The sequence below is a fragment of the Microtus ochrogaster genome, chromosome 1, assembly GCF_000317375.1.
Source record: "Microtus ochrogaster isolate Prairie Vole_2 chromosome 1, MicOch1.0, whole genome shotgun sequence".
NCBI lineage: Eukaryota > Metazoa > Chordata > Mammalia > Rodentia > Cricetidae > Microtus > Microtus ochrogaster.
Window position 1 is genome coordinate 89,463,447 of NC_022009.1, and position 15,196 is coordinate 89,478,642.

Consider the following 15,196-nt stretch of genomic DNA (forward strand, 5'->3'; position numbering starts at 1 on the left):
CCAGCACTGTACTGATTGAGCTATCGTCCAGCATTGCACTGACTGGGCTATCCAGCACTGTACTGATTGGGCTATCCTGTAGCTTCTGTCTTCCACAGTTTGGTATGAGAAAGCACATCTTGGTATTCAATGTTGGGTTTCCCATGTCTCCATCTTCATTGGGTTTCTTCTAGGTTGTCTTTGTTCTCACACAGACCTTTGTCCCCTATAACCAAAGCCCCCAACAACAGCTTCTGTGAAATTACAAACATCAGCATGTTTCTAAAAACTGTCACATGGGCAGAGCTACCCAGGTGTAGTCTGGTGCCTGCTTGTAATCCAGTCCTTAGGAGGCCAAGAAAAATGATTACAAGTTCAAAGCCAGCTTGGAGTTACACACAAAGATCTTATTTCAAAAAGAAATATAAAAGCAAAACATGCAAAAATCCCAGGCTTATGGGAATTAATAAAAATTAATATGAACATAAAAGACAGGATGTAAATGAACCAAGCAGATAATCCATGCAAAGGCCCACTCTTGCAAAGGAAATAAAGAAAGCAGATGGCAAAGTTTTGAAAAATAATAAGCCTACTCTTTCTTAACTAGCTCTCATAAGAGACATGAAAATAAAAGCTATAATTTTTCTGAGAAATCACAGATGCATACTACAAAGTTATGCATAAGAAAAACTGAAATAAACGAATTAACTATTGAAAGACATTAGAAAACAAACAACCACTGAAAAGGAAATCAAGAGGGAGAAATAAAGTCAAAAAAATGAGTTGGAAAGAGGAAAATTCACAGATTTATCTGAGCATGTTGTTCTTAAAGAAAACAAAATATAATAATCCAATTTCTGGCAATTCTGGCTAAAAAATTGGCAGAGCCAACAGAATTGCACAAGTACTAAGACTGATCAAAAGGGGGTCACCTTGGAGCACAGCTTTTAAGATGTTCTCAGAATATCAGTGTTCGCCACTGTAATGACAGATTTTATGGTCTAGATGAAACTAATGATTTTGTGGAAAAATAAACATTAACAAAAATGGGAGCAAAACTCCAAAATCCCTGGCAGAATAATAGTTAAGTGGTGGAGAGAAGGTGGAAGGAACCGAACTCGGAGTGTTTTCATTGACTTATTTCACAATGTTCCCAAGCCGTGAAGAAGATGGGTACTTTCCATCTACCTCAAAAAGCATAAGCCACAGACCAAGATGCAGTAGCTATAACTCAAAATAAATCATTGCAGTGGTTTGAATGGGCATGGCCCCCTAGGTTTATATATTGAATACTTGGGCCCCAGTTTGTTGAACTGTTTGGGAAAGATAGGATGTGTGGCCTTGGAGGGGGTTTGAGGTTTGAGATATGGATGAGATTTGAGATCTTGAAAGACTGCTGGATTTCTAGAAATGTTTCCAAATGCATACCCTCTTCTGTCTCCCTATCTCATTACAGACTGGAAATTCACAGGGTTGGATGCACAAACTGCAGTACAGATGTTTGGGGTTATCTCCCACCTAATTTGCTGGGGCTGGTGTAGGCTCTGTAGAGTAGAACTCACCAGAACTCAGTTTTCTCATCTGAAGATGAGTTGATCAACCTAGGCATCAGAACAAAGTTTGCTCTTGAGTTTTGTTTCCTGGCCATTTGAGAGAACATATCAGTCCCACATGCCTTCACTACTGGGGTAGTGTTTGCAGCATCTCTTTAGATACTATCTGTGCTGGTTATTTTTCTGTTTCTGTGATAAAACACCTACGCAACTTACAAGGTTGTATTTGGGGCTTATGGTTCCAGAGGATTAGGATCCAAAATGGCAGGAACAGCAAGTGGCAGGCATGGTGGCTGGACATGGGAGCCAAGAGCTGTGAGTTCCCTCTCCAACCAACAAACAGGAAACTATAGAAGGAGCAGTGGGCCTGCTTTCCTGCTGCCCGGCTCCCGGCCACCTGGCTAGCTTATGCTCCGAAATAATTACATGGAAACTGTATATTTTTGAACACTGCCTGGCCCATTAGCTCTAGCCTCTTACTGGATAACTCTCACATATTGATTAACCCATTTCTATTAATGAGTGTAGCACCATGAGGTGGTGGCTTACCAGGAAGGATTCTAGCCTACATCCATCTCGGGTTGGAAAATCATGGCGACTGACTCACTTCCCTTCTTCCCAGCATTCTGTTCTGTCTACTCCACCCACCTATGTTCTGACTTATCAGGCCAAGCAGTTTCTTTATTAATTAACCAATGAAACCAACATATAGAAAGAAGACCCACCTACATCAGGAAACAAACAGAACTAACTGGGAATGGTTTTTTGAAACCTCAAATCCAGCCTCAGAGACACACTTTCCCCAGCAAGGCCACATCTTCTTCTTCAAACTGAGGCAACTAGACCCAGGTGTCCACATGTCGAGGCTTATGCAGGACATTTCATCCTAACCACCACACGGCCACTGTTTAATACCACTCTGTAGATATGCAAGAGTAATCCACTCATCCTTATCCATATTTCTCTGCTGCCAGAAATATCTTCATGTGTTCCTGAGGCATGTGTATATCCTTTCAAAGTAACTGTCTTTCCCACACCTCAAATTCTCTGTGTGTGTGTGTGTGTGTGTGTGTGTGTGTGTGTGTGTGTATGAATGAATGAATGACCAAAATTTGGTATATGTGTATGATTTGAAAAAGTACAGTTTGCATACTGGGCTGGGCATGGCGATTTGATGACCATGGGAATGTGTAGTTGATATGTGTCACATCTAGGGAAATCAGGAAACAGAGAATTGAGGTCAGCATAGAACCAGGATAGAACCCATACATTCAACCCCAGTCAACTCCTAAACCTTCTCCCAGAATGGCAGCTCTTGCTGGGCTGAAAGTGCTCAAGCCTGGGGACCTGGGAAGACATTTCACACTCAAACCAACATTTTATTCTTCAAGACTTACAATCCTCTCACAAATCTTCAGAGATTTCTAAAAAGTATGACCCTGGAATAAAATATGTTACCACTCATTGTTAACAGTTTGATAAAGCTAACATATTAACCATAAAAATCTTGCCAGTGATGGTCTATGAAGGAAAATGTGTGGTGATCATTTTGGGAATGAGACAGCATATCTGTTACTATTGGGCTTTTTAAAAATATCTATGAATGAACCTTAAAATTTGTTTGTCCATGATATCTAAAGATAGGTTGGTCATTTATTACTCAGAGGAAACATGAGCAACCTTAGGAAAAGTATCTTCTAATGTCAGAGTATAATCACCTTACTATTTCTAGAAAATAAACAAATAATTTTGTGTGGTATATATCTTCTTCTTGAAATTTGAGTTTGATTCTAATTGGCTACTGAAATCTCCTCTTAACATCTACCATCTCATTAAAACAGCTCTTTCTATAAAAGGTTTTAGTGCATTATTCCTTTAAATATTGTATTTTTTCCTTCTGTTTTCTTAAGAATGATCTGGGGTTCCTTCTTAACCAAAAATTAACGCTTAGCATTATTTTTCCTAATTCAAAATATTTTTACTGAAATTAGAATTCTGTAATTTAATGCATTTTATTCCTGTAACTCCATGTCTTATTATGCTAAATATTTGAAGAAAATATTTTTCAGCAAATATAGCAGGGCCCAGTGGCTCTCCTTCATTAGACTGACAGATACCACATGAAAGTCCTCCATCTTCAGGAGACTTAACCACTCAGTCTGTGAAAATGCCCACATGGACATGTTAAAGTTCCATAAACTATGCAGAGTGTCATTAAGATCGCGATTGATGGTCTTCTTTCCATACTGACCTCCAACGGTACTCTCCACTTTAGCACAGAACACGTCACCTTATTCTGAGCTGATTTCAACAATGCACTGCTTTGAAAATAGCAGCTCAGCAATCTTTGATAAAAATCAATAAAGTTCTCCACACTGCAATGCTTGATTGATAGAGTAAGATTATCACAAATGCGCACAGAACCTACCCAGAAGCTGGCTGTTTCCTTGTTTTAATCTGAGCTGACAAATTATCTTGTCTTTCACTGCTGTCTTAGAGTTTGGTTTCATGAAGTGGTCTCGTTTGTGTGTTATGAATGGTCATTTTTATTGCTTTTCTGTCCTTGAGTGTCATGAACGTGGAGACTATAGCAGACATCAGAAGGCTGAGTGTTTATTCTTCACTATCTCTCGGTATTTTTAGACAGTCTTTAATATAAGAAGTCTGGAGGTCGACCCCTCTTGTCATGAGGGATCTAAGTGTCCTAATGGACTACTCCCAGACCCTTCTCTGTGGGACCTACACATCTATTCATCAGGATGCGCTTGACAGCGAAGGTCTGTCCACGCACAACGAGGTGAAGAACACAGACAACAATTGGCTTGTTTTGCTCTTAAGAATTTACAATGAGTAAAAATTCTGATTTTATTTAAGAGATAAAAAGTTTACAACTTTAATGCCACATGAATTATAGTAACATTTTCATCCCTGTTTGTTTTGCTTTCACAGTTAGGCCATACAATTGATTTTTTTCTGGAAAATTCTGTTTAGTTGTTTCTAGACCCTGTAAGTTCAGACTGATAGAGGAGAGGAAAGCTGTGTCAGATGACATGTCTAAAAGGTCATGGTTTCTACAATTCCATTTTAAAATCTGCTTACGATCACAGTTCTGAAATCAGACTTTGGGGAACACTGGCTGAGCTCATTCCATGGTATCCCCTACACATACTCTGGTTTCCTTTGTCTTCAAAGTAATTGAAATGGTTTTTTTAAGTGTTTTCTGAGATCCCTTACCAAGATAGGAATGAAATTTGACACTTTTGTGAAAGGTAGTTTAGAGGTAAAACTCCTGTTTGGGTCCATATATATAGTTGCTGTTCAAAAAGATGTACTAATTCCTGTACTTCAATGTCTATTAAAAAGGAAAAAGAGTAAGAGAAAGAAATAGGCAAGGATTAGAAACAGAAATGTATACAGAATTACAATTATTCAAACTTGATGAAAAATGCCTAATTGATTCATATCTAAATGTGAATGCAGCAAAGATGGCCTGGCACGTAGTAATAGATGCTCAGGAAACATTATCTACGGGATGAATATGCATGCTCTACCTTTCACAATGGTAAAGAGTTTTAAAACAATACAAATCGGTAAACCAAGACAGAGTAGCAGTTCACTAGCAATGTGAAGTAGGAATATGAAATATCGGTATTCTACATTCCTTTCCAAATAACTTATTTTGGTTTTGTTTGTTTTTTTAATAATTTTACACCTGTGATAATATTACTCTATTTATATGTCTACCTCTCTCCCCTCATTTCAATTCCTCCCATGCTCTATCTATTCCCTCTCAAATTAATTATCTTTTAAAAATTTTATTGCTACGCACACATGCACATACATGTACATATGTGCGTGTGTGTATACCATAATAGTTCCATTTAGTGTGGTTCATATGTATATATTTTACAGCTGACCATTTGGGAATGTATAACCATATGGGGTCTCCTCCCTGCAGAAGAATCTCCTTCTCTCTGCAGCCATTTATTGCCTATAGTCCTTCATCTAGAGTGTACCTTGTCCCATTTCCCCTATCTGTGTTGGCATATTGGCAGGAGGTGTCACCAAGGTGGTCTTGTTTCCCTATCATACACTATCTTATAGTAGATGCCCTGCTCCTCTAGCTCTTAAAATGTCTTTGTCCCATCTTCCAGACTGTTCCCTGACCTTACATGTATAGATTTTGATGTAGATGCATCAGCTGGGGTTGTGTATGGTCAGCTGACCTCTGCATTTTGGCCAGTTGTGCATTTCTGAGGAGATCTCTGCTGTACACAGAAGCTTCCTTAATAAGGGTCTGAGCTCGGCATGTCTGTACTTAACACTTATTCTGTTTGGGAAAGTGACTGCTGTAGGTTCTCTACTAGGTTCCATGACCTCACATGCTTGGTAGTGGGCTAGCCTTAGAATACCAAGCATAAATTTCTGATGTGGGATTCCCCTCTGTATGCTGTGAATATGTTTTATTACCATTGGTTAATAAAGAAGTTGCTTTGGCCTATGACAGGGCAGAACAGAGCTAGGCAAGGAAACTAAACTGAATCCTGGGAGAAAGAAGGCAGAACCAGGGAGATATCATATAGCTGCCAACGGAGAAAGACGCCAGAACCTTACCGGTAGGCCACAGTCTTGTGGTGGTGCATAGATTAATAGAAATGGGTTAATTTAAGATGTAAGAGCGAGCCAGAAATATGCCTGTCAAATATCAGTCAAACAATGTTGTAATTAATATAGTTTTTGTGTGATTATTTGTGTCTGGGTGGCCAGGAAATGAATGTGCAGTCTCTGTTGACAAATTTCTTCCTTTTGCATGCAGTTTGAGCCCAGTGACATGGCTTTTATTACCTCAAATATGTATTGAGCTTATTGCCCCCTTGAGTTTGTCTTTCGTGGCTGGTCGTTTTTTGTGGTTCATGAACTTCACAGATGGATAGTAGAGCCTCCAAATACAATGAAAGGTGGTCCTCTGAGAGGAGCTTCCAGGTCAGTCCCAGCTTGGTTCTTTACAGCCCTATGTCTAAAGTGTATGTCGTCTTCAGCCTTGTGGTCTTACCTTCAAGTTCAGGGGAGCAACCAAGGGCAACAGCTTTAGCCTGCATCATTTTGGAAGTCTCTTGGATTCGCTGACCAATAACTGGAAAGGAGGTGTGGCACAGGGTTTTCTGTTAGTCTATGGCATTTGTGGGAAAACAATATCACCCTCTTAGCATAATTTAAATAATTTAAACTGTATGCACATGTATACACATAGACTTACATATGTATATTTTATATGTATTTTTGAGGAAACAAAATGATATATTTCCTATGGCTTTTGCAAACCTCCTTAGTATTATTTATCCTTCCTTGCTCCCACTCCCTCCACATCATCCCTCTCCTCTCTTCCCTAGTAAGAGTCCCTCACCCCATTTTTCAATCCTCTTAGGGTTCCTACTCCTGCTGGCCCTGGCCTTTCTACTTTCCTGGTTTCTGAACTCACTCCTGTCCAAAGATTCAAAGCTGAGATCTATAAATAAGAGAGGATATACAGGGCTTCTAGTTTGAGAAAAAACCGAAAAGGCAAAATACTTTAGAACAAAAGATGGCTCCTGTCAACAAAGCTGCATTTTTAATAGCAAGCCCGACACAAGACTGTATCCATTGTTATCTCCAGTGAGAGTGCTTCTCCCAACATGAACACGCCAAGAAGCGTGTATTCTGAATGAAGTTGTTGGGCAGAAGGTGTAGTTTCCCTCTCCCCATAAGCCTCCCTGGCAATAACATTAGAGAACTCTGGAAGGGAAGAAGTGCTGACCAACTGTCATGCTACTGACACCTTGTTAATGTTTGTAGTTCACCCAAAATATTAATTATTTTCTTCCTACAGTTTGTCTATGTTGCCCAGAAACCACTGACTTCCTGGAATTTTTATTAAGAATTCCATATTCTTGCCATGTTTCTCAGATACCGTGGCTTCTGCCAATAAATCCTAATAAATTTTTCACTTTTCTTTCAGTAACATCCTAGAGAATCTGATTCAGACTCAAATTAATCACCGATCATGTTAATGGCTCCTAGGAGTTTACTTCCGATACCCCTTATTATATTAAATCAAACTTGATGTGAGCTGGATTATTGCTCCGTTGGGTTTTCATAAAAGCACTGGTATTTAATATAATTTATGCCAAGTTTTCTCCTCATATCTTTGCTTATTGTGTGCTTTCATTTTAAAACAGACATTTTTGCAAATGGCACTCTTCAATATCTATCACACCTTTAAAATATTTTATAGGTAAAATTTCACAGTAAAATATGACATTTTTATTATACTTGCACAATAATGAACAGGAATCACTTAACTTACAATCAAAATATTAAGATTCTACATAGTTCTGAAAATTATTTGTACATGTGTACATCTTGCTTATTGAAAAGCTAGCACTGCGGTTTTCTTTTGCAGCTCTGCAGCAAAGGGGCAGCTCTGGGGAAGCCATTTGACGCACATGCTGAAGACATAGCAAGCGTGGCCAGTTTCATCGAGACCAAGCTTGTCACATGCTACCTGCGGATGAGGAAACCCGACCTGGCCCTGAACCACGCACACAGGTAAAATGAGCACTAATGTCTATAGGTGAGAACTGTGTACATGCGTGTGTCTGACCTTGCCCTGAACCACACACACAGGTAAAATGAGCACTAATGTCTACAGGTGAGAACTACACACACACATCTGGGTTTACCTGTCACTTACCACTGTGTTTCAGTTTAAAGAGAAAACCCCCAAAATTACATATTGCCTGATTCGCGAATCTGAGCAAATCCTGAAGCCCACAAGGGGAAGTCTCGATTTCTAGAGGAAGAAGAGACCCAGAAGTGATTGTTCACAATACAAGAGCAAACGGCTTGAGCAAAGAAAGGGAAAAGAGAAAGTAAAGAAGAGCTGCGCTGGTGAGGGAGCACACGGGAACTCAGACTGTGGATAGCTGGTGTCAGTACGGTTGGTTCAAAGGATGCTGATGTCCTCCAGACAGCTTTCCAAAGGCATGAAATAGCAATAACAGATAACAATCTCTGTCCTTTTTGTGTTTGTATCCTTCTGTGGAATTCTGTGGGGTTTTGTAACCGTGTGGGTTCCTAGAATCTCCATGGTTACTGGGCCTACTTTGCAGGCTGTGAAAATGTACCTGCCTCATAGTCAATTTCCTAAAGGTCCTATTCTCACAATGAATAACCCAATGAAACCTGCAGCAAGGATGAATGGATTGTGCTGTACTGTTCAGCTGTCCCTTCTTGCCTGGCTCACAGCAATTTGCTGGGATCTTTTTGTTTCCCATTTTCTAATCTTACCTCCCTTGGACTATTTTGTAGACAAATGACAAAAGTAATGTCAATGTAAAAACCAAACCTTCATCTTAGTAGTCACTGTGGCTCTTAGCCAACGTGAGTTACATCCATTACAAGCCACACTGAGGAGGATGGAAATGCTGCACCCCGTCTTCACAGCTCTGAGACTGGGCTTGATTGACAGCAAGGACCTACAGACAGCAAAAGCACTTACTTTGAACTTCATAAGATCACCTTCTTGAAAAAAATTCTCCTATGTAAGAAAACTGCAGAGTCTAATAAAAACATATTCCTTTTGACTCCAAAGGAAAATTATATCTTCACTAGACTATCTAGCAACATTTTATGCAGTCAGGAGTCCCAATATCAGGAAACATGGCCTTTCAAAGAATATTGTTCTATTTCCATTTGAAAGAGGCAGTAATGGAAACACATATTTCAGGATGTCAAAAATATTAAAATGTCAGGATTATTTGGAAGTACAATGTGGAAAACTCATTACAATTAAGACTAGTTTTCTAAAAATCCATAGGTATATGTAAGCAATAATAAGCTGAGATGTGAATAAAGTAGTTATATGTCACCTCCTTCATGCGTTATCACACATTAAAGGAAACCACTAAGAAAAATATCTTTTGTATGTCAATAAGGATCACATTTAGTCATGAAAGTACCTCAAATAGTATGGTCATGTAACAATTCTGTTCAGTTATGAAAATATGCAATGAGAATAAAGAAATAAGAATCTGTAATTCAAACAGAAGCACAATAAGTTTCACTATGCTGATGATGGAAGAGTCAGGTTACTGTTTAGAATACGACATTTTCTCTTTTAAAAATATGGAAGCTGTTTCAAAACCTTGAACGTTACTGGGGTAAAACATGATGGTGATGATGATGATGATAATGATGTGAAATATTGAGATTGACTTTTTGTCTACTGTTTTATGCTATAAAAGAGTTTGCATTTCTGTTTCTAAAGTTGAGCATTAAGTAATAAATGTGATCCAATAGAGATTAATGTTGACCGAGGTTTCTGTCCTGCCCAGTCCCGCAATTGTTCAGTCCCAAAGAAATACACAGAGGCCTACATTAATCATAAACTGCTTGGCCTATTAGCTCAGGCTTCTTATTAACTTATAACTTGTATTAGCCCATAATTCTTGTCTGTGTTAGGCACATACCTTCTTCAGTGAGGCAGTCTCATCTTGCTTCCTCTGTGTCTGGGTCCCACTGTGTTGACTGCAGACTGACTCCAGAATTCTCCTGTTCTCATCTACCAGCCAATACTTCCTGCCTGGCTACTGGCCAATCAGTGTTTATTTAAAATATAAGTGACAGGGTAGAGACCATTGTCTAAATGCTGCCCAATGTGTGGATGACTACATCCACAGAAAACCTGAGAGGGCTTGGGAATTGTTGACACAAAATAACAGTGCTAAGCATGGCTTCTAGGTAGCATTTTCTCAGGTGAGCTCTCTTTGCTAGAGGCAAGTGCATCTCATTTAAGAGAGGTTTCCTGACTCAGCTTTAGCTATGAAACCTGCAGCTCTTTTAAGAGACCCTGCCACTAAACGCTTAAATGGTGTTGATGAATAGCTGATAGCATGCTTCTTGGTGGTGGCAGGGACCTTGAAACTCAATAGAGTTGTGGAAATAAACATGGCTCCAACCAGTACCTCTGCCATGAATCTAGACTCTCAGAAAGCTAAGGAATGGAATGGATCTAGCCTTCAAAGCCACAGCTTTAATCCTAACCATATCACTTAGCAAATTAAAAGACTCAGGTAGTCAATAAAAGAGTAAAGACAGATTCAGATGAACAAAACCTCTAAATGGTATAGTGTGTATTTAAAAATATATGTAGGCTTGGAAGAGAAAAGAAAAAAAGAAATGAGAGAGAGAGAGAGAAAGAGAGAGAGAGAGAGAGAACAGTTGGGTTGCTAGCACATACTTTTAATCCCAACAGTTGGGAGACAGGCAGACAGATCTCTTTGATTTCAAGGACAGCCTGGTATAGAAAGTGAAATCAAGGACAGCCAAAGATACACAAAGAAACCCTGTCTCAAAAAGCCAAAAATTAAAAATAAAATAAAAGAAGTAGAGTTTAAAATAAAGCCATGTAAAGATGAAAAATACACAGAGAATATGGATACCGTATGTTATCATCTTGTCTTTAAATTGTTTGATGGCTGAGGAATGAACAAAAGTTGTTAAAAGATATTTGATTATTAATGTTGCTGGATTAATCCAATAGGAGCAGATGGTTCAGATGTCTGAGTTCTACACCCAGAACAGTTTCAAAACTACTGGCTGAGATGATCAAGCCTCACAGAATATTCCATTCAGGACTTGACCATAATCCAAAATTTTCTTTAGGTCCCCGTAAGATTATCAGCACCCACGATCAGCAGGAAGTAGCCTAGAAAACTATGCCCACATTCCCCCCAAAAATGGACTATGGATGTTTGCCTTTGTTTAGAATGTTAGTTACAAGTTGTTATGAATAATGATCAGAAGAAAAGCTAAACAAAGGAGATTTGATTCAGAGTTATTGTTTATAAAAAAGAGGGGGTGCTGTGGGACAATGGTCTGTACCCTGTCACTTGTATTTTAAATAAACAATGATTGACCATTAGCCAGGCAGGAAGTAAGTATAGGTGGGTAGATGAGAACAGGAAAATTTTGGAAAGAGGAAAGAGTCAGTCTGCAGTCAACACAGAGGAAGCAAGATGAGACTGCCTTGCCAAAAAGGTACCAAGCCACATGGCTAACACAGACAAGAATTATGGGCTAATACAAGTTATAAGAGTTAATAAGAAGCCTGAGCTAATAGGCCAAGCAGTTTATGATTATTGTAGGCCTCTGTGTATTTCTTTGGGACTGAATGACTATGGGACCGGGCAGGATAGAAAACTTGGTCAAGAGATTAAATGTTCAATTGAGACAACAATGCATCAAGAGATAGCAGCCATTTTACTGAGCATGTCACGTGGATGGGAACTACAGAGGTAACACACATGGCAGTCACAGTAAAACGTTTCCCAAGTACCCAGGTTTAGAAAACAGAGTCTGACATTAATCAACAAATACATTTCATAAAATAAATTAATTAATCAGGATGTTTTGTTTATAAATAGATCACAACCATTAGTTATCCTTTGCAGAATTCTGTATTGTGTCATTACCACATCGTGATAGTTGATACTAATCATGAATCAGAATTAAAATATTCCTTTTTGCATTTATTTGCATCTGCTGCAGCATTTTTCTTTAAATTTATGTAAATGGGAGGTCTACTGCATGTATTTATCTTGTTAAACACAAAAATTGGCTTTGAAACCATCAGGTAGCCCTGCTTCTGGTAGAATAACTGCGCAGGCTTCGTGGTGTGACCGGCTGCAGAAACTGAGAGTGTGAGGGTCTGAAGCCAGCAGAAACACTTGAGGAGTCAATCAGCGTGCATTGTTAGGGATACAGGGATAAGAAGCTCTAGGAACATTGTCAACAAAACTTGCTTCCCCCTTTCTTCTAACAAATACAAGCTGGCAAACACAGACATCACTTTTTACTTCAACCCAGACTTACGCCTAGACACACCAGATATGGTCTCACTCCCGCAAAACAAAGCATGGTGAATTGCTGCATATGTGAAGAAGTAGGAAAATGAAATTAGTTCTTAGAAGATAATCGGTTCAGCCGCGCGGTGGTGGCGCACGCCTTTAATCCCAGGACTTGGGGGCAGAGGCAGGCGGATCTCTGTGAGTTCAAGGCCAACCTTGTCTACAAGACCTAGTGCCAGGAGAGGAATCAAAAAGCTATGGAGAAAACCTGTCTGGAAAATAAAAAAAAAAAAAATCGGTTCAAAGAAATAGTTTCCAAGATGCCCCAGGAGTTGAGGTTGGTAAACAAAGCTTCCATCAGTGTTGTGGAAGGAAACATCAACAGCACTGAGGTAAAACTGCCTAATGGGCTTAATCTCAAGAGAAGATCAGAACCCAACACAAGGACAGAACCTAGGTCAGAGGAGAAAGATAGCAGAGGTTAATCCAGTATGAGGACAGAGACTGCCAAAGAAAGGCTTCCTAAACTTGAAAATTCCTCAGTAAAATCACCCCATTTGAACAACAGAGAAATGGAGGCAGAAAAATTCTAAGTTCAAGGTCACCCTCCACCACATAGTAAGTTTGAAACCCTGCCTCAAGTTGGCTTTTTCAAAAAGCTTCTTCCCATGTGTGAGTGTAAATATATAACTGATATCACAATGACCTGCAAAGGAATACAAGTATAATTTTATTACACCCAAGTATTTCAATGAAGCAATGCAATATTAATTCTGTATTAGGTGGTAATAAATTAAGGATGCATTTTATAATCTCTAAAGTTATCATTTAAAAGCATTTAAAATGTAGGTAAAGATTCAACAATTTGACTTAAAGTTAAAATAATATTTAATTGACTGAAAATAAATTATAAAAAAAGGAAGAATGAGGAGGAAAAACAGATGAAGCAAAGGAAAACGGTAGTACAGATGGCAAACTCGACCGAGTCGTACCAGGAGTGACATGGACTACATGTAACTTACTTGAAATTTGAGCTACATAGAGACTCTCAGTCTGGATTACACTGTGTGTAATCTATATGCTATTTATGAGAATCACAAGTTTGTTTGTGTTTTTTTACTTTATTTTATTATTATAATGTAATTACAACATTTCCCTGTCTCCCTCCCAGTCTCCCATACAACCCTCCCACTCCCCTTCAAATTCGGGCCTCCTTTTCTCCACTAATTATTATGTATTTCTAATATGTATTTCTAAATAGAATCTATTGAGCTTCTATAATGTAACATGTATGTATGTTTTTAGGGCTGACCATTTGGCAGTGAACAATTGATTTGTGTATGCATCCCAAATAGTGATATATCACACAACCAAGTTTCATTTTATGTTCAATTTTCTGTTACTATCAAAGTATATTTAAAGAAAAGAACAATAACCAGATAAAAATAAGACTCAATGTATTTTCAAAAATTTGAATTCTCCTTTGAATAAATTAAATTAGAAATCAGTAACAGTTAAAATAGTTCAAAAGTCCTTCTAAATATTTGGAAATCAAGCACTATGTGCCTAGGTAACTATGAGTTAAAATGTAAGATAACAAAGTAATCCAAGGAATGGACTTGTATTTCTATCTAATTATTTACTGGCCTTGACTTTCACAATTTGCCTTTCTTTATGTATGTTTGCTTACCTACAAATCCAATTAAATTGTTTAAAGCATCTCTGAATCTCAGAAGCTATCTTACGTGTATTTTGTTTCACTTCTACCTCAGCAAAGGCAGAGTGTCTTCTGGGCAAAAGTTATCATAGTAATAAACTTTATTATTTTAAGATACCTTTTCTAAGCCTCCAGATTTTAATGATGTAGATACTCTGGGAAAGGCCGTGAAAATGCAACTTCTAAATCCCCATCGTCTCGGTTTTGAAGATAATTACAATGCTCAGAAGGTAACATCAGCTTCCAGTGTGACAGGTTTAAGATGAGCTGATGTGTAAGAGTACTAATAGGAAGATTAAACTCCCTTGCTCATTTCAAGACATAAAGAATCTTAAATACAATTCCCTCTTCTCTTTCACATAAAAGTTGAAAATTTGGTCATTAACGTCCATGAGTCAGTAACATTATATACAAGTAACTAGCAATTTTAAATAAATTTAAGTAAAAGCAGATCACAAATATAAACATGTATTCATGAAACACATGTACACTCAATTTCATAAAATAAATACTGTTAGATCTATGATTAAAGGTTAACCCCAACATGGTAGAGGCTGATTTCCAAGAAAGAAGGATAGAAAGGGAATAATGGAAAAGAAATAATTGAAGTGGGCAAGTGGGAAGGCGTGTGAAGAGGAATAACTGATGATAACGAACTTGGAAAATTCCATACAGAAAATTAGCACCGTGCAAGTTTCCTCAAATACACACAGATGCGGCTATAAAAGGAGCTTAAATGGAGTTACCCTATGATAGGGAGTGAAGGCTTTTCCCCAGCACCATAGGTTATCAAATTAAAAGCCCAGTGCCAGGTAAGGATTACCCTTTCTTGGGTGATTGGTCAATGGAGGTCCCATAAATCCCCTAATATTATAGGCTATAGCTGTTCCTCTTGGTAACCTCCTAAAATGTGAAGGGAACAGAAGTATGAGCTGAGATACTACATACTTCAGTCATAAGATCTGGAGAAATCAGGCTGCAACCATCCTGGGAGCTTGATCCTGTGGTGGTTGGAATGTCACTGGCCCCCATAATCTCATAGAGAGTGCCACTATTATGAG

General features: G+C 38.5%; 1 protein-coding gene across 1 annotated transcript in view; it reads left to right on the top strand.

Moving 5' to 3' along the window:
- The window catches only part of Spata16 (spermatogenesis associated 16), a 255,304-nt gene that overhangs the window by 52,323 nt on the left and 187,785 nt on the right, over nucleotides 1-15,196 (top strand). The window contains exon 2 of the mRNA XM_005343898.3: nucleotides 7,972-8,117. Within this exon, the coding sequence (XP_005343955.1) occupies nucleotides 7,972-8,117 (146 nt within the window). The remainder of the gene's footprint in view (nucleotides 1-7,971; nucleotides 8,118-15,196) is intronic.